The sequence below is a fragment of the Nerophis lumbriciformis genome, linkage group LG26 (assembly GCF_033978685.3).
Source record: "Nerophis lumbriciformis linkage group LG26, RoL_Nlum_v2.1, whole genome shotgun sequence".
Lineage (NCBI taxonomy): Eukaryota > Metazoa > Chordata > Actinopteri > Syngnathiformes > Syngnathidae > Nerophis > Nerophis lumbriciformis.
This window is the reverse complement of record NC_084573.2, coordinates 7860440-7882500: the sequence shown is the minus strand read 5'-3', so window position 1 is coordinate 7882500 and position 22061 is coordinate 7860440. Positions and strand designations below refer to the sequence as shown.

Below are 22061 nucleotides of genomic sequence, written 5' to 3'. Positions count from 1 at the left end.
ATTCCTGGAATTTAAAAAAAATTAGGCAACAGTAGTTTGATTGTCCAGGATGAGTGGAAGGTGTTAAAAGTGGAACCCTTTGAATCGGTTGAGAAATGTGGGATATGAAGAGGTTTGTATATTGCCCATTCCTTTTCAATGGCGATAAATTCCTGGAAATTCTGGAAATTTTGGGAAATGGGAAACATGTTTTTTGCATTCAATATTCAGGGAGGGTAGAGTGTGTGATGGTTGAAAGTTTCGAATGAGGTTGTAGAACTTTGAAAATGTCAATTTATTTGAATGGGAATTTCCTGGAAATTTGAGGATTTAGGGAAAACAGGGATTTTTTAAATATAGATGAAATCATAATTGTCCTTGATTATATGAATAGATGAAAGCATAGATGATATGAATGGGTTGGTGTTGGAATTTTATGAATTGGTCGAGAAATGTTGACGTAGTAACACTTGAAAGAATTGGTATTTTGGAATTCCCGGAAAACCGGGAATTTATACCACAAAAATAGTATTTTTTGATGTCCCAACTAAGAGGAATGTTTTGATGATGGAATGGTTGGAATAGGCTGAAAAATGTGGACGGTGAAAATAGGGCTTTGAAAAACTGGGAATTCCTGGAATTTAAAAAAAAATTAGGCAACAGTAGTTTGATTGTCCAGGATGAGTGGAAGGTGTTAAAAGTGAAACAGTTTGAATCGGTTGAGAAATGTGGGCTATGAAGAGGTTTGTATATTGCCCATTCCTTTAAATGGTGACAAATTCCTGGAAATTCCGGAAATGTTGGGAAATGGGAAACATGTTTTTTGCATTCAATATTCAGGGAGGGTAGAGTGTGTGATGGTTGAAAGTTTTGAATCCGGTTGTAGAACTTTGAAAATGTCAATTTATTTGAATGGGAATTTCCTGTAAATTTGAGGATTTAGGGAAAACAGGGATTTTTTAAATATAGATGAAAGCATAGATGATATGAATGGGTTGGTGTTGGAATTTTTTGAATTGGTCGAGAAATGTTGTCGTAGTAACACTTGAAAGAATTGGTATTTTGGAATTCCTGGAAAACCGGGAATTTATACCACAAAAATAGTATTTTTTGATGTCCCAACTAAGAGGAATGTTTTGATGATGGAATGGTTGGAATAGGCTGAAAAATGTGGACGGTGAAAATAAGGCTTTGAAAAACTGGGAATTCCTGGAATTAAAAAAAAAAATTAGGCAACAGTAGTTTGATTGTCCAGGGTGAGTGGAATGTGTTAAAAGTGGAACCGTTTGAATCGGTTGAGAAATGTGGGATATGAAGAGGTTTGTATATTGCCCATTCCTTTTCAATGGTGATAAATTCCTGGAAATTCCGGAAATGGGAAACATGTTTTTTGCATTCAATATTCAGGGAGAGTAGAGCGTGTGATGGTTGAAAGTTTCGAATCCGGTCAAATATTATCGCAAAATTTGAGCAATTAGAGAGTTGTAGAACTTTGAAAATGTGAATTTATTTGAATGGGAATTTCCTGGAAATTTGAGGATTTAGGGAAAACGGGGATTTTTTTAAAAGATAGTTGTCCTTGATGATATGAATGGGTTGGTGTTGGAATTTTTTTAATTAGTTGAGAAATGTTGACGTAGTAACACTTGAAAGAATTGGTATTTTGGAATTCCTGGAAAACCGGGAATTTATACGACAAAAATAGTAACTTTTGGTGTCCCAACTAAGAGGAATCTTTTGATGGTCGAATGGTTGGACTAGACTGAAAAATGTGGACGGTGAAAATAGAGCTTAGGAAAACTGGGAATTTTGGCAATTCCTGGAATTTTTTAAAACTTGGACAATAGTAGTTTGATTGTACAGGATGAGTGGAAGGTGTTAAAAGTGGAACAGTTCAAATCGGTTGAGAAATGTGGGCTATGAAGAGGTTTGTAAATTGCCCATTCCTTTTTTAATGGTGAGAAATTCCTGGAAATTTTGGGAAATGGGAGCATGTTTTTGCTTTCAAGATTCAGGGAGAGTAGGGTGTGTGGATGGCTGAAAGGTTCGAATCTGGTAAAAAAAAAAAAAAATGTCGCAAAATGTGATAAATTGTTAGTTGTAGAACTTTGAAAATTCCCATTAATTAGAATGGGAATTTCCTGGAAATTTGAGGATTTAGGGAAAACAGGGAATTTTTTAAATATAGATGATAGCATAATTGTCCTCGTTAATATGAATGGGTTGGTGTTGGCATTTTTTGAATTAGTTGAGAAATGTTGACGTAGTAACACTTGAAAGAATTGGTATTTTGGAATTCCTGGAAAACCGGGAATTTATACGACAAAAATAGTAACTTTTGGTGTCCCAACTAAGAGGAATCTTTTGATGATCGAATGGTTGGACTAGACTGAAAAATGTGGACGGTGAAAATAGAGCTTAGGAAAACTGGGAATTTTGGCAATTCCTGGAATTTTTTAAAACTTGGACAATAGTAGTTTGATTGTACAGGATGAGTGGAAGGTGTTAAAAGTGGAACAGTTCAAATCGGTTGAGAAATGTGGGCTATGAAGAGGTTTGTATATTGCCCATTCCTTTTTTAATGGTGAGAAATTCCTGGAAATTTTGGGAAATGGGAGCATGTTTTTGCCTTCAAGATTCAGGGAGAGTAGAGTATGTGGATGGCTGAAAGGTTCGAATCTGGTAAAAAAAAAAAAAAAAAATGTCGCAAAATGTGATAAATTGTTAGTTGTAGAACTTTGAAAATTCCCATTAATTAGAATGGGAATTTCCTGGAAATTTGAGGATTTAGGGAAAACAGGGAATTTTTTAAATATAGATGATAGCATAATTGTCCTCGTTAATATATATGGGTTGGTGTTGGCATTTTTTGAATTAGTTGAGAAATGTTGACGTAGTAACACTTGAAAGAATTGGTATTTTGGAATTCCTGGAAAAAACGGGGAATTTATATGACAGAAATAGTAACTTTTGATGTCCCAACTAAGAGGAATGTTTTGATAATGGAATGGTTGGAATAGCTGAAAAATGTGGACGGTGAAAATAGAGCTTAGGAAAACTGGGAATTTTGGCAATTCCTGGAATTTTTTAAAACTTGGACAATAGTAGTTTGATTGTACAGGATGAGTGGAAGGTGTTAAAAGTGGAACAGTTCAAATCGGTTGAGAAATGTGGGCTATGAAGAGGTTTGTATATTGCCCATTCCTTTTTTAATGGTGAGAAATTCCTGGAAATTTTGGGAAATGGGAGCATGTTTTTGCTTTCAAGATTCAGGGAGAGTAGAGTGTGTGGATGGCTGAAAGGTTCGAATCCGGTAAAAAAAAAAAAAAAATGTTGCAAAATGTGATAAATTGTTAGTTGTAGAACTTTGAAAATTCCCATTAATTAGAATGGGAATTTCCTGGAAATTTGAGGATTCAGGGAAAACAGGGAATTTTTTAAATATAGATGATAGCATAATTGTCCTCGTTAATATGAATGGGTTGGTGTTGGCATTTTTTTAATTAGTTGAGAAATGTTGACGTAGTAACACTTGAAAGAATTGGTATTTTGGAATTCCTGGAAAAAACGGGGAATTTATACGACAGAAATAGTAACTTTTGATGTCCCAACTAAGAGGAATGTTTTGATAATGGAATGGTTGGAATAGCTGAAAAATGTGGACGGTGAAAATAGGGCTTTGGAAAACCGGGACTTCTGGCAATTCCTGGAATTTTTTAAAACTTCAGCAATAGTAGTTTGATTGTCCAGAATGAGTGGAAGGTGTTAATAGTGGAACAGTTCAAATCGGTTGAGAAATGTGGGATATGAAGAGGTTTGTATATTGCCCATTCCTTTTTTAATGGTGAGAAATTCCTGGAAATTCTGGAAATTTTGGGAAATGGGAGTATGGTTTTGCCTTCAAGATACAGGGAGAGGAGAGTGTGTGGATGGCTGAAAGGTTAGAATCCGGTAAAAAAAAAAAAAAAACTTACAAAATGTGATACATTTGGGAGTTGTAGAACTTTGAAAATTCCCATGAATTTGAAGGGGAATTTCCAGGAAATTTGAGGATTCAGGGAAAACAGGGAATTTTTTAAATATAGATGATAGCATAATTGTCCTCGTTAATATGAATGGGTTGGTGTTGGCATTTTTTTAATTAGTTGAGAAATGTTGACGTAGTAACACTTGAAAGAATTGGTATTTTGGAATTCCTGGAAAAAACGGGGAATTTATATGACAGAAATAGTAACTTTTGATGTCCCAACTAAGAGGAATGTTTTGATAATGGAATGGTTGGAATAGCTGAAAAATGTGGACGGTGAAAATAGGGCTTTGGAAAACCGGGAATTCTGGCAATTCCTGGAATTTTTTAAAACTTCAGAAATAGTAGTTTGATTGTCCAGAATGAGTGGAAGGTGTTAACAGTGGAACAGTTCAAATCGGTTGAGAAATGTGGGATATGAAGAGGTTTGTATATTGCCCTTTCCTTTTTTTGTGGTGAGAAATTCCTGGAAATTTTGGGAAATGGGAGCATGGTTTTGCCTTCAAGATTCAGGGAGAGGAGAGTGTGTGGATGGCTAAAAGGTTAGAATCCGGTAAAAAAAAAAAAACGTTACAAAATGTGATACATTTGGGAGTTGTAGAACTTTGAAAATTCCCATGAATTTGAACGGAAATTTCCTGGAAATTTGAGGATTCAGGAAAAACAGGGATTTTTTAAAATATAGATGATAGCATAATTGTCCTTGATAGTATGAATGAGTTGGTCTTGGAATTTTTTTAATTAGTTGAGAAATGTTGACGCAGTAACACTTGAAATAATTGGTAGTTTGTAATTCCTGGAAAACCAGGAATTTGTACGACAAAAAGAATAACTTTTGATGTCCCAACTAAGAGGAATGTTTTAAAAGTGGAATGGTTGGAATTGGCTGAAAAATGTGGACGGTGAAAATAGAGCTTTGGAAAACCGGGAATTCTGGGAATTCCTGGAAGTTTTTAAAACTTGGGCATTCGTAGTTTGATTGTCCAAGATGAGTGGAAGGTGTTAACAGTGGAACAGTTTGAATCGGGTGAGAAATGTGGGAATTGTGAAAGTTTGAAAATTGGCCCTATTCATTTTTAATCTGAAAAATGTCCCGAAAAACGTGGGATTCTGGGTAATGTGGGGAATTTTGGAAAAGCATTTTGAGCAAGCCCGCAATTGTTTTGATCCTCAAACGGTTCCGATCGGATGAGAACTGTGGGCGCTACAAGGCGTCAACGTTTTTGGGCGGAATAATCCTGACTACAATCTGAAATTCCGGTAGGAATTGCATTTGAATGTGTATGGAAATTTGGGAATTTCGGGAAAACTGGCCATTTTGGAAAATATTGATACTAGCACAGTTGACCTAGATGATATGAATGGGTTGGTCTTGGATTTTTCGGAATCGGTTGAAAAATGTTGACGTAGTAACAGTTTGAATTGAGAATGGGTAGTTCAGAATTCCTGGAATTTAGGGAAAACCGAGAACTTGAACAATAAGAAAAATGGTGATGTTGTTGTCCCAACGAAGAGGAATGTTTTGAAGGTGGAATGGTCAAAAACGACTGAAAAATGCAGACTGCGAAAACTTTGCAGCAAGAGGTGAAAATAGGGATTTTTGAAAACCGGGAATTCTGGAATTCCTGGTGTTTTTTTTTAACTTGTTAGTTTGGTTGCCCAAGGTGAGGAGTGTGTGGGTGGTGGAACGGTTCGAATCGGTTGTCCCATTCCCGAAAAACCGGGAATTCTGATCAATCTAGGATATATTTAATTTTATTAGATTAGTTTTTGGTGTAGAACAACATAAATCCCCTTGTGGTTAAGTCCCTGCTTTTCTGTTCCGCCCGAAACTCGAACCTGGGACTTCCGCATGAGAAGCGAGCGCACTAACTCATACTTGCCAACCCTCCCGATTTTCCCGGGAGACACCCGAATTTCAGTGCCCCTCCCGAAAATCTCCCAGGGGGCAACCATTCTCCCGAATTTCTCCCGATTTCCACCCGGACAACTATATATAGAGGACGCCTTTAGCGTCCTCTATACAAACAGCGTGCTGGTCCAAGTGAATGCAAGGCATACTTGATCAACAGCCATACAGGTCGCAGTGAGGGCGGCCGTACAAACAACTTTAACACTGTTACAAATATGCGCCACACTGTGAAACCACACCAAACAAGAATGACAAACACATTTCGGGAGAACATCCGCACCGTAACACAACATAAACACAACAGAACAAATACCCAGAATCCCTTGCAGCACTAACTCTTCCGGGACGCTACATAATACACTCCCGCTACCACCAAACTCCGAGCTAAAAGCCCGGGCTATCAACCCGACAACTGCCAATATCACAACACGGGGCAGCGTAATGTGGTCCGCAGAGTCGTTCCCACCTGGAGGTCCTGGAGCCAGCGCCGCAGCTGCTGCAGGCTGCATCGGGGCGGCCCGGCGAGCGGCAGCAGACTCCGGGTGTCGGAGAGGAAGCGCTGCAGCTTCCTCAAGCTGCGGCGGTACAGGTGCCACTGCTTGACCAGGCCCTCCACCAGGGAGCGCCGCTGGTCGCCCCGCCGCACGGCGCCGTGCCAGTGCTCCCTCAGCTGGCTCAGCTTCAGGATGAAGTCGCTCCTGCGGGGAAGAAGATTTGCATTCCTGCCTCTTCTGACATCCTGAAGCGTGCCGTTACCTGTCGTCCACCTCTCCTCTCTGCAGCAGGCGCAGAGCGTCGGCGATGACGGAATGGAGGATCTGGTGGCCCACGGACAGCTCCACCTGGAAGCGCTGAGACGCCGGAACAAGGTCATCTCGTGGTCTTCCAACAAGAGCGGCGCGTGGCGGAGTACCTTGTGGGTGCACAGCTGCTCCCTGAGGCCGTCGTACGAGCCCGGCACGTCCACGACCAGCCGGTCCTCCATGCTCTGCAGGAACGCCATCCAGCTCTCGCACTTCTGCTCGAACGTCTGCTGCCTCAGCGCCTCCGTCTGCAACTCACTGACAACACAGGCAGCCAGATCCAACCTGCGTCCGTAGCTTTAAGACCTCGCGATTACACAACACGAGCCTGTCTATTTATACATTAATTGAGTTAACGATGTCGCAAGCACCGGCCCGGTACTGACCTGCAGGCCTCCTCGGCTCGCGAGGAGGCGTCGCCCCAGCGGCGGTTGAGGCGCTGCAGGCGGCGCGCGGCGCAGTCGCCCAGCGTGAGGCCGCGGCTCAGCTCGTTGAGCACGTCCAGGTGGGCGGTCAGAGCGCTGAGCTCCAGGTAGCCAGACTGTGAACATATGGCGCCGTCAGAGAAACGTGGGGTGTGGCACCAGGCCAGCCCCCGCTCGGTCACCACCTCTAATCTCACAGGTCACATTAAGTCCGCTCCTTGACGTCTAACAATAAGACCAAAACTGGTCCTACTTGAAACCTCAGGCGGGAAACGTTCCGGCACATGCTAAGATCATGGTAAGAACAACGAACGCTCACTTCGCGCCGTCTCACCTGATCGACCGGGCGGTCCTGGTCTTCCAGGCGCTGCAGCCAGCGCTCCAGTTTGGACTCCAGCATGTCCAGAAGGCTGCTGACCTCTTGCAGTGTGGTCAGCTCCTCCTATACACAAAGACGGGGAGTATATGTTCACCTGAATTTGTGGGTAAGCTTGACACATGCACACCCACACCCACACATACACATATATATATATATATATATATATATATATATATATATATATATATATATATATATATATAGGGGTTCTGGGTATTTGTTCTGTCGTGTTTATGTTGTGTTACGGTGCGGATGTTCTCCCAAAATGTGTTTGTCATTCTTGTTTGGTGTGGGTTCACAGTGTGGCGCATATTTGTAACAGTGTTAAAGTTGTTTATACGGCCGCCCTCAGTGTGACCTGTATGGCTATTGATCAAGTATGTCTTGCATTCAATTGGACCAGCACACTGTTTGTATAGAGATCGCTAAAGGCAGTGCCTTTAAGGCATGCCCCCAATATAGTTGTCCGGGTGGAAGTCGGGAGAAATTCGGGTATATATATATATATATATATATATATATATATATATATATATATATATATATATATATATATTAGTGTTGTCCCGATACCAATATTTTGGTACCGGTACCGAAATTATTTTGTGACTTTTCGATACTTTCCTAAATAAAGGGGACCACAATAAATTGCATTATTTGCTTAATTTTAACAAAAAAAATCTTACAGTACTTTATATATATGTTTATTATTGCAAGTTAGTCCTTAAATAAAATAGTGAACATACAAGACAACGTGTCTTTTAGTAGTAAGTAAACAAACAAAGGCTCCTAATTTAGTCTGCTGACATATGCAGTAACCATACTTGCCAACCTTGAGACCTCCGATTTCGGGAGGTGGGGGGCGGGGGGGCGTGGTTGGGGGTGGGGCGTGGTTGGGGGCGTGGTTAAGAGGGGAGGAGTATATTTACAGCTAGGATTCACCAAGTCAAGTATTTTATATATATATACAGGTAAAAGCCAGTAAATTAGAATATTTTGAAAAACTTGATTTATTTCAGTAATTGCATTCAAAAGGTGTAACTTGTACATTATATTTATTCATTGCACACAGACTGATGCATTCAAATGTTTATTTCATTTAATTTTGATGATTTGAAAGTGGCAACAAATGAAAATCCAAAATTCCGTGTGTCACAAAATTAGAATATTACTTAAGGCTAATACAAAAAAGGGATTTTTAGAAATGTTGGCCAACTGAAAAGTATGAAAATGAAAAATATGAGCATGTACAATACTCAATACTTGGTTGGAGCTCCTTTTGCCTCAATTACTGCGTTAATGCGGCGTGGCATGGAGTCGATGAGTTTCTGGCACTGCTCAGGTGTTATGAGAGCCCAGGTTGCTCTGATAGTGGCCTTCAACTCTTCTGCGTTTTTGGGTCTGGCATTCTGCATCTTCCTTTTCACAATACCCCACAGATTTTCTATGGGGCTAAGGTCAGGGGAGTTGGCGGGCCAATTTAGAACAGAAATACCATTGTCCGTAAACCAGGCACGGGTAGATTTTGCGCTGGGTGCAGGCGCCAAGTCCTGTTGGAACTTGAAATCTCCATCTCCATAGAGCAGGTCAGCAGCAGGAAGCATGAAGTGCTCTAAAACTTGCTGGTAGACGGCTGCGTTGACCCTGGATCTCAGGAAACAGAGTGGACCCACACCAGCAGATGACATGGCACCCCAAACCATCACTGATGGTGGAAACTTTACACTAGACTTCAGGCAACGTGGATCCTGTGCCTCTCCTGTCTTCCTCCAGACTCTGGGACCTCGATTTCCAAAGGAAATGCAAAATTTGCATGGTTGGGTGATGGTTTGGGGTGCCATGTCATCTGCTGGTGTCGGTCCACTCTGTTTCCTGAGATCCAGGATCAACGCAGCCGTCTACCAGCAAGTTTTAGAGCACTTCATGCTTCCTGCTGCTGACCTGCTCTATGGAGATGGAGATTTCAAGTTCCAACAGGACTTGGCGCATGCACACAGCGCAAAATCTACCCGTGCCTGGTTTACGGACCATGGTATTTCTGTTCTAAATTGGCCCGCCAACTCCCCTGACTTTAGCCCCATAGAAAATCTGTGGGGTATTGTGAAAAGGAAGATGCAGAATGCCAGACCCAAAAACGCAGAAGAGTTGAAGGCCACTATCAGAGCAACCTGGGCTCTCATAACACCTGAGCAGTGCCAGAAACTCATCGACTCCATGCCACACCGCATTAACGCAGTAATTGAGGCAAAAGGAGCTCCAACCAAGTATTGAGTATTGTACATGCTCATATTTTTCATTTTCATACTTTTCAGTTGGCCAACATTTCTAAAAATCCCTTTTTTGTATCAGCCTTAAGTAATATTCTAATTTTGTGACACACGGAATTTTGGATTTTCATTTGTTGCCACTTCAAATCATCAAAATTAAATGAAATAAACATTTGAATGCATCAGTCTGTGTGCAATGAATAAATATAATGTACAAGTTACACCTTTTGAATGCAATTACTGAAATAAATCAAGTTTTTCAAAATATTCAAATTTACTGGCTTTTACCTGTATGTGTATATATATATATATATATATATATATATATATATATATATATATATATATATATATATATATATATAAGAAATACTAAGTCAAGTATTTCATATATTTATATATAAACAAAAGAAATACTTGAATTTCAGTGTTCATTTATTTACACATATACACACACATAACACTCATCTACTCATTGTTGAGTTAAGGGTTGAATAAATCCTTGTTATAATAAATAAATTAATAATAAATTAATTAGTTAATTAATTAATTAATAAATTAATAAATAATAACCATTAATAAATCATTAATAAATTAATAATTAATAAATCCATCCTTGTTCTATTTGTCACTATTTTTCTAACCATGCTGAACGCCCTCTCTGATGATGCATTGCTTTGTGGCACGCACAAAAGTGCTTTCATCAAATGCACTAGATGGCAGTATTGTCCTGTTTAAGAGTGTCACAACATTGCTGTTTACGGCAGACGAACTGCTTTATGGTAGACGAAATGCTGTTGTTGTGTGTTGTTGCCGCGCTGGGAGGACGTTAATGAAACTGCCTAACAATAAACCCACATAAGAAACCAAGAACTCGCCCTCGATCATTCTACAGTTATAACGAGATTTGGGCAGGTATGCTTGTTTATATTGTGTGCCTGAATTTCGGGAGATTTTCGGGAGAAAATTTGTCCCCGGAGGTTTTCGGGAGAGGCACTGAATTTCGGGAGTCTCCCAGAAAATTCGGGAGGGTTGGCAAGTATGACCTTGAGACCTCCGATTTCGGGAGGTGGGGGGCGTGGCCGGGGGTGGGGCGGGGCGTGGTTAAGAGGGGAGGAGTATATTGACAGCTAGAATTCACCAAGTCAAGTATCTCATACATACATACATACATACATACATACATACATGCATATATATATATATATATATATATATATATATATATATATCCTGAAAATATGCAAACAAAACTGTGTTTAGATAATTGATACTTCAAACTTGCATCAATAAATCTTAAGGAATATAACATAACTTGGCTTCTGAGAGCTTCAAAATGTAATGAATAAAATGCTAAAGTTGTTGATAAACAAGCAATTATATTAACAATTGAAGGTGGTCATTTTAAATGAATTATTATGATAATTTAAAATTAATTATTTCAAATATGTTTATTTTAATGTATAATTCTATGGCTGGATGTAATAAGGAGTCAGAAAAAATACAAATAAAAATACAATTAATTTTGATGTTTTTAGCAAAATATAGTAAAAATTGATTTATTTTTTTAATTAATAAATATATTTATTTTTAGGTAAGATAAACATAATAATACAATTTATCCCTAGTCTGGATGATCTAGTTATTGTCACCCTGTTGTCCTCCCGTCTTGAAAAAAGGCTGTCCTCACTCAGGTCCGCATCCAAGACTAGATCTGACCAATCTAAGTCCAAGACTAGAATATTGTAGTGCAGCACTTTGGAAACATTGTTGTTGTTTAAACGTGCTATACAAATAAAGTGGATTGGATTGGATTAGATCTGACCAATCTCAGTCAAGGACTAGTGGTGCCGTGGTGTGTTTCATTAAGCATCTTGGATCACGCCACACACCAAGTGTCCACACTCGCGTCGTCAGTGCCACTGTGCGCGTGTCTTCAAGACGCGGTTCACTAACGTCATCGTCGCCCTAAAAGTCTGTTTCATTCGAAAGAGCCCACCTGCAGCTCTGCTTGCTTTGCGGCCAGCGTCTCGCTCAGCTGCAGGACGCTGCGTGACAGCAACCTGCCCTCCGATTGGACCAGAGCTGCGGCCGGGGGCTCCAGGCGGCCAATCAGGTCCTTGGAGATCTCCAGCACTCCCTGCAGGTCAAACTGCAAAGCCTCGGCTCGCTGGCACAGAGTCTGAGGGCGAAGTGGCCGAAAGGACGCGTTAAGAAGATGTTGAGTGAAAACTTCAACACAAACTCAAGCTCCTCGTCACCTGAACTTGGCGCACGTCGTCAGCGACGTTGTCCACAGTGCTGTCTGGTCTGACCGCACTCCGGGTGCGCATGGCGTCCCTCTGCACATCCTTCAGACGCTGTGAGAAGACGGCGGCACTCTGGGCGTAGACGTGCCAAGCTGATAGGATGGCTCGGCTCCTCTGGAGGCGCTGGTCCAACGACGCAGACGCGCTCGCCCAACTGGAGGTCGGAAGCATGTGTCGGCAAGTTTCTTCTCACCACAGCGCCCCCCGCTGAGGACCTAAACGTGTGCTACCTGTCTCTCTGGCGGGTCAGCTGCTCATTCAGGATGGAGGCTGCGGCCGGGTGGATGAGGCGTTGAAGAGAGGAGAAGGTTTGATTGATCTGGTCCCACTCTGGAGTCTCCATCTCCTCGCGAAGACTCTGTTTGGACAAACGTGGCAAGGTGGGCACCGAGAAAGCCGTTTCCACCTGACGGGTGTTTTACCTCCAGCTGACGCAGGAGGTCTCCGTGGGCCTGCAGGGAGAGTCGAGGGCCGTGGAGAAGCTCCGACATGTGGGACGTCGTCACCTGCCTCCGCCCCATGTGATGCAGCGCGTGGTCCGCCGAGAGCCACAGCCGCCTGGCCTCAAGCAGACCGCTCTTCACGGTGTCAGTCTGGAAGTCAAGCAGCATCGTCAGCACGTCGCCGGGACCGCCTTCTGCCGGCTGGCATTAGCGCCACTCGCCTGCTGTGCGAGCGCGGCGCAGGCCGCGCTGGATCGATCAGCCTGACTTGTGAAGCGGCCGCCGTGTTTGTTGGTGAGCTCCCGCAGAGCCGCACTCCTCAGTCTGATCTCCTCCTCGAGGTTCTGATGGACACCACATTGAACACTTTATTACCAAACTCACAAGTCTCCAAAGTCTTGGCCTTTTTCAGTCTTTTATCAGTCCAGAATTTTCCAGAATTTGAAAAAACCTCAATATGAGGACATCACAATTTAGGTTGCGTAGACCAGTGGTTCTCAAACTTATTTTCACCAAGTACCACCCCAGAAAACACCCGACTCTCCACCATAATGACCAACTTTAAAATACAGTAGCATAGTAGGCCTAAGTATTCATTAAAACAAGGCAGAGGTTTTATTTAACAAGTATATTTAACATTTCTGACCACTGTAACATTACACACAATGCACAAACATCAACGACAGTACCTACTTGACTTCTTTAGCGCACCACTAGATGGAGCCAGCGTACCACTGCCACAGTCGGTGTAGACCACAACAGTGAAAAGTGTGGTTCTCTCCAATGAATGATTTGAATGTTGTGGCAGACCACGTTAAATGATGTAGAAAATCACGTTGAATAAAGTGTCGGGCCAAATAAATGATGTGGCGGGCCACCTTGAATGATATGGCGGACCCCGTCAAATGACGTGGAAGACCACTTTAAATGATGTGGCAGACCACGTTGAATAACCTGACAGGCCACGTAAAATGAAGTGGCAGTCCACATAAAATGATGTGGCAGTTCACATTAAATGATGTGGCTGACCACATAATATGAGGTAGAAAATCACGTTGAATAAAGTGTCGGGCCACATAAATGATGTGGCAGACCACTTTGAATGATGTGGCGGACCACATTAATAATGATGTGATGAAACAAACAAGCGGGCCACATAAAATTTTGTGGCATACCAATTTGAATGATGTGGCGGACCACTTAAAATGAACAGGAGGGCCACTTAAAATTTTGTGGCATACCGATTTAAATGATATGGCGGACCACTTAAAATGAACAGGCGGGCCACGTAAAATGTTGTGGCATACCGAATTAAATGGTGTGGCAGACCACTTAAAATGAACAGGCGGGCCACATAAAATTTTGTGGCATACCGATTTAAATGGTGTGGCAGACCACTTAAAATGAACAGGCGGGCCACATAAAATGATGTGTCGGGCCACATAAATGATGTGGCGGGCCACCTTGAATGATATGGCGGACCCCGTCAAATGATGTGGAAGACCACTTTAAATGATGTGGCAGACCACGTTGAATAACCTGACAGGCCACCTAAAATGAAGTGGCAGTCCACATAAAATGATGTGGCGGTTCACATTAAATGATGTGGCTGACCACATAATATGATGTTGCAAAGCACTTTAAATGAAGTGGTAAACCACATTGATTGAAGTGGCATTGAATGGTGTGGCAGACCACTTAAAATGAACAGGCGGGCCACATAAAATGACGTGGCGGCCCACTTTGAATGATGTGGCGGACCACTTAAAATGAACAGGCAGGCCACTTAAAATGTTGTGGCATACCGATTTAAATGGCGTGGCAGACCACTTAAAATGAACAGGCGGATCACATTAAATATTGTGGCAGACCACTTTGAATGATGTGGCGGACCACATTAATAATGATGTGATGAAACAAACAAGAGGGCCACTTAAATTTTGTGGCATACCAATTTGAATGATGTGGCGGACCACTTAAAATGAACAGGCGGGCCACATAAATTTTGTGGCAAACCGATTTAAATGGTGTGGCAGATCACTTAAAATGAACAGGCGGATCACATTAAATTTTGTGGCAGACCACTTTGAATGATGTGGCGGACCACATTAATAATGATGTGATGAAACAAACAAGCGGGCCACATAAAATTTTGTGGCATACCAATTTGAATGATGTGGCGGACCACTTAAAATGAACAGGCGGGCCACATAAAATTTTGTGGCATACCGATTTAAATGGTGTGGCAGACCACTTAAAATGAACAGGCGGATCACATTAAATGATGTGGCAGACCACTTTGAATGATGTGGCGGACCACTTAAAATGAACAGGCGGGCCACATAACATTTTGTGGCATACCAATTTAAATGGTGTGGCAGACCACTTAAAATGAACAGGCGGATCACATTAAATGATGTGGCAGACCACTTTGAATGATGTGGCGGACCACATTAATAATGATGTGATGAAACAAACAAGCGGGCCACATAAAATGTTGTGGCATACCAATTTGAATGATGTGGCGGACCACTTAAAATGAACAGGCGGGCCACGTAAAATTTTGTGGCATACCGATTTAAATGGTGTGGCAGACCACTTAAAATGAACAAGCGGGCCACGTAAAATTTTGTGGCATACCAACCTAAATGATGTGGCGGACCACTTAAAATGAACAGGCGGGCCACATAAAATTTTGTGGCATACCGATTTAAATGGTGTGGCAGACCACTTAAAATGAACAGGCGGGCCACCTTAAATGATGTGTCGGGCCACATAAATGATGTGGCGGGCCACCTTGAATGATATGGCGGACCCCGTCAAATGATGTGGAAGACCACTTTAAATGATGTGGCAGACCACGTTGAATAACCTGACAGGCCACGTAAAATGAAGTGGCAGTCCACATAAAATTATGTGGCGGTTCACATTAAATGATGTGGCTGACCACATAATATGATGTTGCAAAGCACTTTAAATGAAGTGGTAAACCACATTGATTGAAGTGGCATTGAATGGTGTGGCAGACCACTTAAAATGAACAGGCGGGCCACGTAAAATGATGTGGCGGCCCACTTTGAATGATGTGGCGGACCACATTAATAATGATGTGATGAAACAAACAAGCGGGCCACATTAAATTTTGTGGCATACCAATTTGAATGATGTGGCGGACCACTTAAAATGAACAGGCGGGCCACGTAAAAATTTTGTGGCATACCGATTTAAATGGTGTGGCAGACCACTTAATATGAACAGGCGGATCACATTAAATGATGTGGCAGACCACTTTGAATGATGTGGCGGACCACTTAAAATGAACAGGCGGGCCACATAAATTTTGTGGCATACCGATTTAAATGGTGTGGCATACCGATTTAAATGGTGTGGCAGACCACTTAAAATGAACAGGCGAAACACATTAAATGATGTGGCAGACCACTTTGAATGATGTGGCGAACCACATTAATAATGATGTGATGAAACAAACAAGCGGGCCACATAAAACTTTGTGGCATACCAATTTGAATGATGTAGCGGACCACTTAAAATGAACAGGCGGGCCACGTAAAATTTTGTGGCATACCGATTTAAATGGTGTGGCAGACCACTTAATATGAACAGGCGGATCACATTAAATGATGTGGCAGACCACTTTCAATGATGTGGCGGACCACATTAATAATGATGTGATGAAACAAACAAGCGGGCCACATAAATTTTGTGGCATACCAATTTGAATGATGTGGCGGACCACTTAAAATGAACAGGCGGGCCACATAAAATTTTGTGGCATACCGATTTAAATGGTGTGGCAGACCACTTAAAATGAACAGGCGGATCACATTAAATGATGTGGCGGACCACTTTGAATGATGTGGCGGACCACTTCAAATGAACAGGCGGGCCACATAAATTTTGTGGCATACCGATTTAAATGGTGTGGCAGACCACTTAAAATGAACAGGCGGATCACATTAAATGATGTGGCAGACCACTTTGAATGATGTGGCGGACCACATTAATAATGATGTGATGAAACAAACAAGCGGGCCACGTAAAATTTTGTGGCATACCAATTTTAATGATGTGGCGGACCACTTAAAATGAACAGGCGGGCCACAACATTTTGTGGCATACCGATTTAAATGGTGTGGCAGACCACTTAAAATGAACAGGCGGATCATATTAAATGATGTGGCAGACCACTTTGAATGATGTGGCGGACCACTTAAAATGAACAGGCGGGCCACATACATTTTGTGGCATACCGATTTAAATGGTGTGGCAGACCACTTAAAATGAACAGGCGGATCACATTAAATGATGTGGCAGACCACTTTGAATGATGTGGCGGACCACTTAAAATGAACAGGCGGGCCACATAAATTTTGTGGCATACCGATTTAAATGGTGTGGCAGACCACTTACAATGAACAGGCGGGCCACGTAAAATGATGTGGCAGACCACTTTGAATGATGTGGCGGACCACATTAATAATGATGTGATGAAACAAACAAGCGGGCCACTTAAATTTTGTGGCATACCAATTTGAATGATGTGGCGGACCACTTAAAATGAACAGGCGGGCCACATAAATTTTGTGGCATACCGATTTAAATGGTGTGGCAGACCACTTAAAATGAACAGGCGGATCACATTAAATGATGTGGCAGACCACTTTGAATGATGTGGCGGACCACATTAATAATGATGTGATGAAACAAACAAGCGGGCCACATAAAATTTTGTGGCATACCAATTTGAATGATGTGGCGGACCACTTAAAATGAACAGGCGGGCCACAACATTTTGTGGCATACCGATTTAAATGGTGTGGCAGACCACTTAAAATGAACAGGCGGATCATATTAAATGATGTGGCAGACCACTTTGAATGATGTGGCGGACCACTTAAAATGAACAGGCGGGCCACATAAATTTTGTGGCATACCGATTTAAATGGTGTGGCAGACCACTTAAAATGAACAGGCGGATCACATTAAATGATGTGGCAGACCACTTTGAATGATGTGGCGGACCATTTAAAATGAACAGGCGGGCCACATAAATTTTGTGGCATACCGATTTAAATGGTGTGGCAGACCACTTAAAATGAACAGGCGGATCACATTAAATGAGGTGGCAGACCACTTTGAATGTTGTGGCGGACCACATTAATAATGATGTGATGAAACAAACAAGCGGGCCACATAAAATTTTGTGGCATACCAATTTGAATGATGTGGCGGACCACTTAAAATGAACAGGCGGGCCACATAAATTTTGTGGCATACCGATTTAAATGATGTGGCGGACCACTTAAAATGAACAGGCGGGCCACATACATTTTGTGGCATACCGATTTAGATGGTGTGGCAGACCACTTAAAATGAACAGGCGGATCACATTAAATGATGTGGCAGACCACTTTGAATGATGTGGCGGACCATTTAAAATGAACAGGCGGGCCACATACATTTTGTGGCATACCGATTTAAATGGTGTGGCAGACCACTTAAAATGAACAGGCGGATCACATTAAATGATGTGGCAGACCACTTTGAATGATGTGGCGGACCACATTAATAATGATGTGATGAAACAAACAAGCGGGCCACATAAAATTTCGTGGCATACCAATTTGAATGATGTGGCGGACCACTTAAAATGAACAGGCGGGCCACATAAAATTTTGTGGCATACCGATTTAAATGGTGTGGCAGACCACTTAAAATGAACAGGCGGGCCACATAAAATGATGTGGCAGCCCACTTTGAATGATGTGGCGGACCACTTAAAATGAACAGGCGGGCCACTTAAAATGTTGTGGCATACCGATTTAAATGGCGTGGCAGACCACTTAAAATGAACAGGCGGATCACATTAAATATTGTGGCAGACCACTTTGGATGATGTGGCGGACCACATTAATAATGATGTGATGAAACAAGCGGGCCACTTAAATTTTGTGGCATACCAATTTGAATGATGTGGCGGACCACTTAAAATGAACAGGTGGGCCACTTAAAATTTTGTGGCATACCGATTTAAATGATATGGCGGACCACTTAAAATGAACAGGCGGGCCACATAACATTTTGTGGCATACCGATTTAAATGGTGTGGCAGACCACTTAAAATGAACAGGCGGATCACATTAAATATTGTGGCAGACCACTTTGAATGATGTGGCGGACCACATTAATAATGATGTGATGAAACAAACAAGCGGGCCACATAAAATTTTGTGGCATAGCAATTTGAATGATGTGGCGGACCACTTAAAATGAACAGGCGGGCCACATAATTTTGTGGCATACCGATTTAAATGATTTGGCGGACCACTTAAAATGAACAGGCGGGCCACATAAAATTTTGTGGCATACCAATCTAAATGATGTGGCCGAATAGGCGGGCCACTTTAAATATTGTGGCGGATCACATTAAATGATGTGGCAGACCACTTTGAATAATGTGGCAGACCACATTAATAATGATGTGATGGACCACTTAAAATGAACAGGCGGGCCACATAAAATGTTGTGGTGGCCCACCTTAAATATTGTGGCGGATCACATTAAATGATGTGGCAGACCACTTTGAATGATGTGGCGGACCACTTAAAATGAACAGGCGGGCCACATAAATTTTGTGGCAGACCACTTTGAATGATGTGGCGGACCACTTAAAATGAACAAGCGGGCCACATAAAATTTTGTGGCATACCGATTTAAATGATGTGGCGGACCACTTAAAATCAACAGGCGGGCCACAAAAATTTTGTGGCATACCAATCTAGATGATGTGGCCGAATAGGCGGGCCACTTTACATATTGTGGCGGATCACATTAAATGATGTGGCGGACCACTTTGAATGATATGGCGGACCACATTAATAATGATGTGATGGACCACTTAAGATGAACAGTCGGGCCACATAAAATGTTGGGCTGGCCCACCTTAAATATTGTGGCGAATCACATTAAATGATGTGGCAGACCACTTTGAATGATGTGGAGGACCACTTAAAATGAACTGGCGGGCCACATAAATTTTGTGGCATACCAATTTAAATGACGTGGCATACCACTTAAAATGAACAGGCGGGCCACATAAAATTTTGTGGCATATTAATCTAAATGATGTGGCGGACCACTTAAAATGAACAGGCGGGCCACTTTAAATATTGTGGCAGATCAAATTGAATGATGTGGCAGACCACTTTGAATAATGTGGCGGACCACATTAATAATGATGTGATGGACCACTTAAAATAAACAAGAGGGCCACTTAAAATGATGTGGCGGTCCATCTTAAATAATGTGGCGGATCATATTGAATGATGTGGCGGATCACATTGAATGTTGTGGCAGATCACATTGAATGTTGTGGCAGATCACATTAAATAACATGAAGGCCACATAAATTATATGGCTGGCAACCTTAAATGACGTGGCGGACCACGTTGAGTGGCATGGCAGGCCACATTTATTGATGTGGTGGAACACATTAAAGGACATGGCAGACCACTTTGAATGATGTGGAAGTTCACATTAAATGGTGTTGCAGGCCACTTTAAATAATGTGGTGCACCACACTGAAAGATGTGGCGGACCATATTTGGCTTGAGTTTGCCACTTGTGCTATAGTTCATGTGTTTCCTCATTCTAGGCTAAAAACGCAGTCCTGTTACTCAAATGAGTCCTCCTGGAAGGTTTAAAAACTTTAAGAAGTTGCTCGAGAACGACCAAGACACGTTCTAAATTCTTCAATGTGTGTACGATCAGATTTAGAGTTAAAAAAGACAAGAAACAAAGAGTTCGAACAAGCAAATGAGTGATTCAGGTGGAATGTTCCGTATCACCGTGGTCTCCTATTCATTTTCTTTGAGCGGCCTGTCTCTGGTTCTGAACCAGAACCAGAGACAGACCAAGAGTCTGAAACCTTTCAGAGACAGACGAATGGTCTGAAACCTTTCAGAGACAGACCAATGGTCTGAAACCTTTCAGAGACAGACCAAGGGTCTGAACCCTTTCAGAGACAGACCAAGGGTCTGAACCCTTTCAGAAACAGACCAAGGGTCTGAACCCTTTCAGAAACAGACCAAGGGTCTGAACCCTTTCAGAAACAGACCAAGGGTCTGAACCCTTTCAGAGACAGACCGAGCGTCGGAATCCTTTCAGAGTTAGACCAAGGATCTGAACCCTTTCATAGACAGACCAAGCGTCTGAACCCTTTCAGAGACCCTTGGTCCGACTGGTTTTAGACAACTTTCAAGACCAAGGGACAGATGTCACCTCTGACCTGGCAGGTTTCTACGCTGCGCTGAAGCTCCTCCAGGCTGCGAGGTGTCCGAGCCGAGTCCATCCAGAGGTTTTGCTCAGTGATCCAGCTGGTGATCCGCTGGAGACCGACTTCCTGCTCAGTCCTGCTCCTCAACTCCTCCTCCAGCTCGTGGACCTGACGCAACACAGGAACAGCACACAAGATCAAAGCCAACAACTCTCTCCGTGTTGACTTCTGCACCTGAGAGTTCAGCGTCGTCTGCAAAGTCAGCCAGCGACTGTTGAGGAGACCCTGGTCCTCTGCGAACTGGTTGTCTTCATAGCGTGCCCTCTGGCCCTCCGTGGTAGTGCAGGTCTTTGATGGCTGGCTGGCGTGGTCCAGTGTGCCCTGATTGGCTGACATCTCCACCTGACACTCCTGAAAAACCAGAAGGAAGTCACTTGAAAAAACAAATAACAATATAATTAATAATAAACAAGAAAGAAGCAAAGTACAAAGGTAGGCCATCTCCATGCAACCAGGATGAGCTTTTCTAACCTGTAACCTGTTTTGAAAAGGTTTTTTGGAACAGATTACTAACAAAAAGCGAGGTACGACTCTACCGTCCATTACACCCACAGGAAGTGGTTCTTCAAAGAACCTTCCCTTGTGCACCGGGACAGTCAAGGGTCTTGCCCACAAAGTTTTACCTTGCAGTACTTCAAAAGCTGTCTGAGCTCAAGGCTGGTGCAGGAGACTGCTTCCATACGGCTGCGTTGCTCCTCCAGTCTGGACTCCACCTCCTCCAGCCAGGCCAGCAACTCCAGCAGCGCCTCCTGGTGGCTCACAGTCTCCAACCTCCACTGATGAAAAGAGTCAACAAAATGGACTTCGATGAGCTTTTCCAAACAAAGGGAAGCTGATCCAAAGCCACTCGGATCCCCTCACCTTGTGCAGAGCCTGTTGGACCACGGGGACATCCGCCAACAGACCGGACCAGTCCTGTTCCAGTTGTCCGAGCTGGGCCCTGATCCAATCGAGATGGAGGTCCGAGGTGGACTCTTGGGCCTCTGGATCTTCATCACAGTCTTCATCGTCTTGGCTCAGCTCCGCCAACTGGGCGCCGGTGCTGACAAGTGTGGCCTTGAGTCCACTTTGGTCTTCCAGCTCCTTGCTCAGCGTCTGTTTGGGTCAGAAAACGTCGGTGACTGTTCTCTGGTCATGTGACCTGCTTTGTTACTTCCA

At 42.7% G+C, this 22061-nt stretch overlaps 1 protein-coding gene across 1 annotated transcript in view; it reads right to left on the bottom strand.

The window, feature by feature from the left end:
• syne2b (spectrin repeat containing, nuclear envelope 2b) overlaps window positions 1–22061 on the bottom strand; it is a 296242-nt gene that overhangs the window by 77938 nt on the left and 196243 nt on the right. Inside the window, exons 88-102 of the mRNA XM_072916123.1 lie at window positions 21765–21998; window positions 21527–21679; window positions 21078–21254; window positions 20856–21011; window positions 12769–12891; window positions 12527–12697; window positions 12335–12462; window positions 12057–12258; window positions 11795–11977; window positions 7481–7588; window positions 7400–7433; window positions 7108–7333; window positions 6832–7018; window positions 6675–6769; window positions 6385–6616 (exon numbers count right to left, since the gene is read on the bottom strand). Coding sequence (XP_072772224.1) covers window positions 6385–6616; window positions 6675–6769; window positions 6832–7018; window positions 7108–7333; window positions 7400–7433; window positions 7481–7588; window positions 11795–11977; window positions 12057–12258; window positions 12335–12462; window positions 12527–12697; window positions 12769–12891; window positions 20856–21011; window positions 21078–21254; window positions 21527–21679; window positions 21765–21998 — 2409 coding nt within the window. The remainder of the gene's footprint in view (window positions 1–6384; window positions 6617–6674; window positions 6770–6831; window positions 7019–7107; window positions 7334–7399; window positions 7434–7480; window positions 7589–11794; window positions 11978–12056; window positions 12259–12334; window positions 12463–12526; window positions 12698–12768; window positions 12892–20855; window positions 21012–21077; window positions 21255–21526; window positions 21680–21764; window positions 21999–22061) is intronic.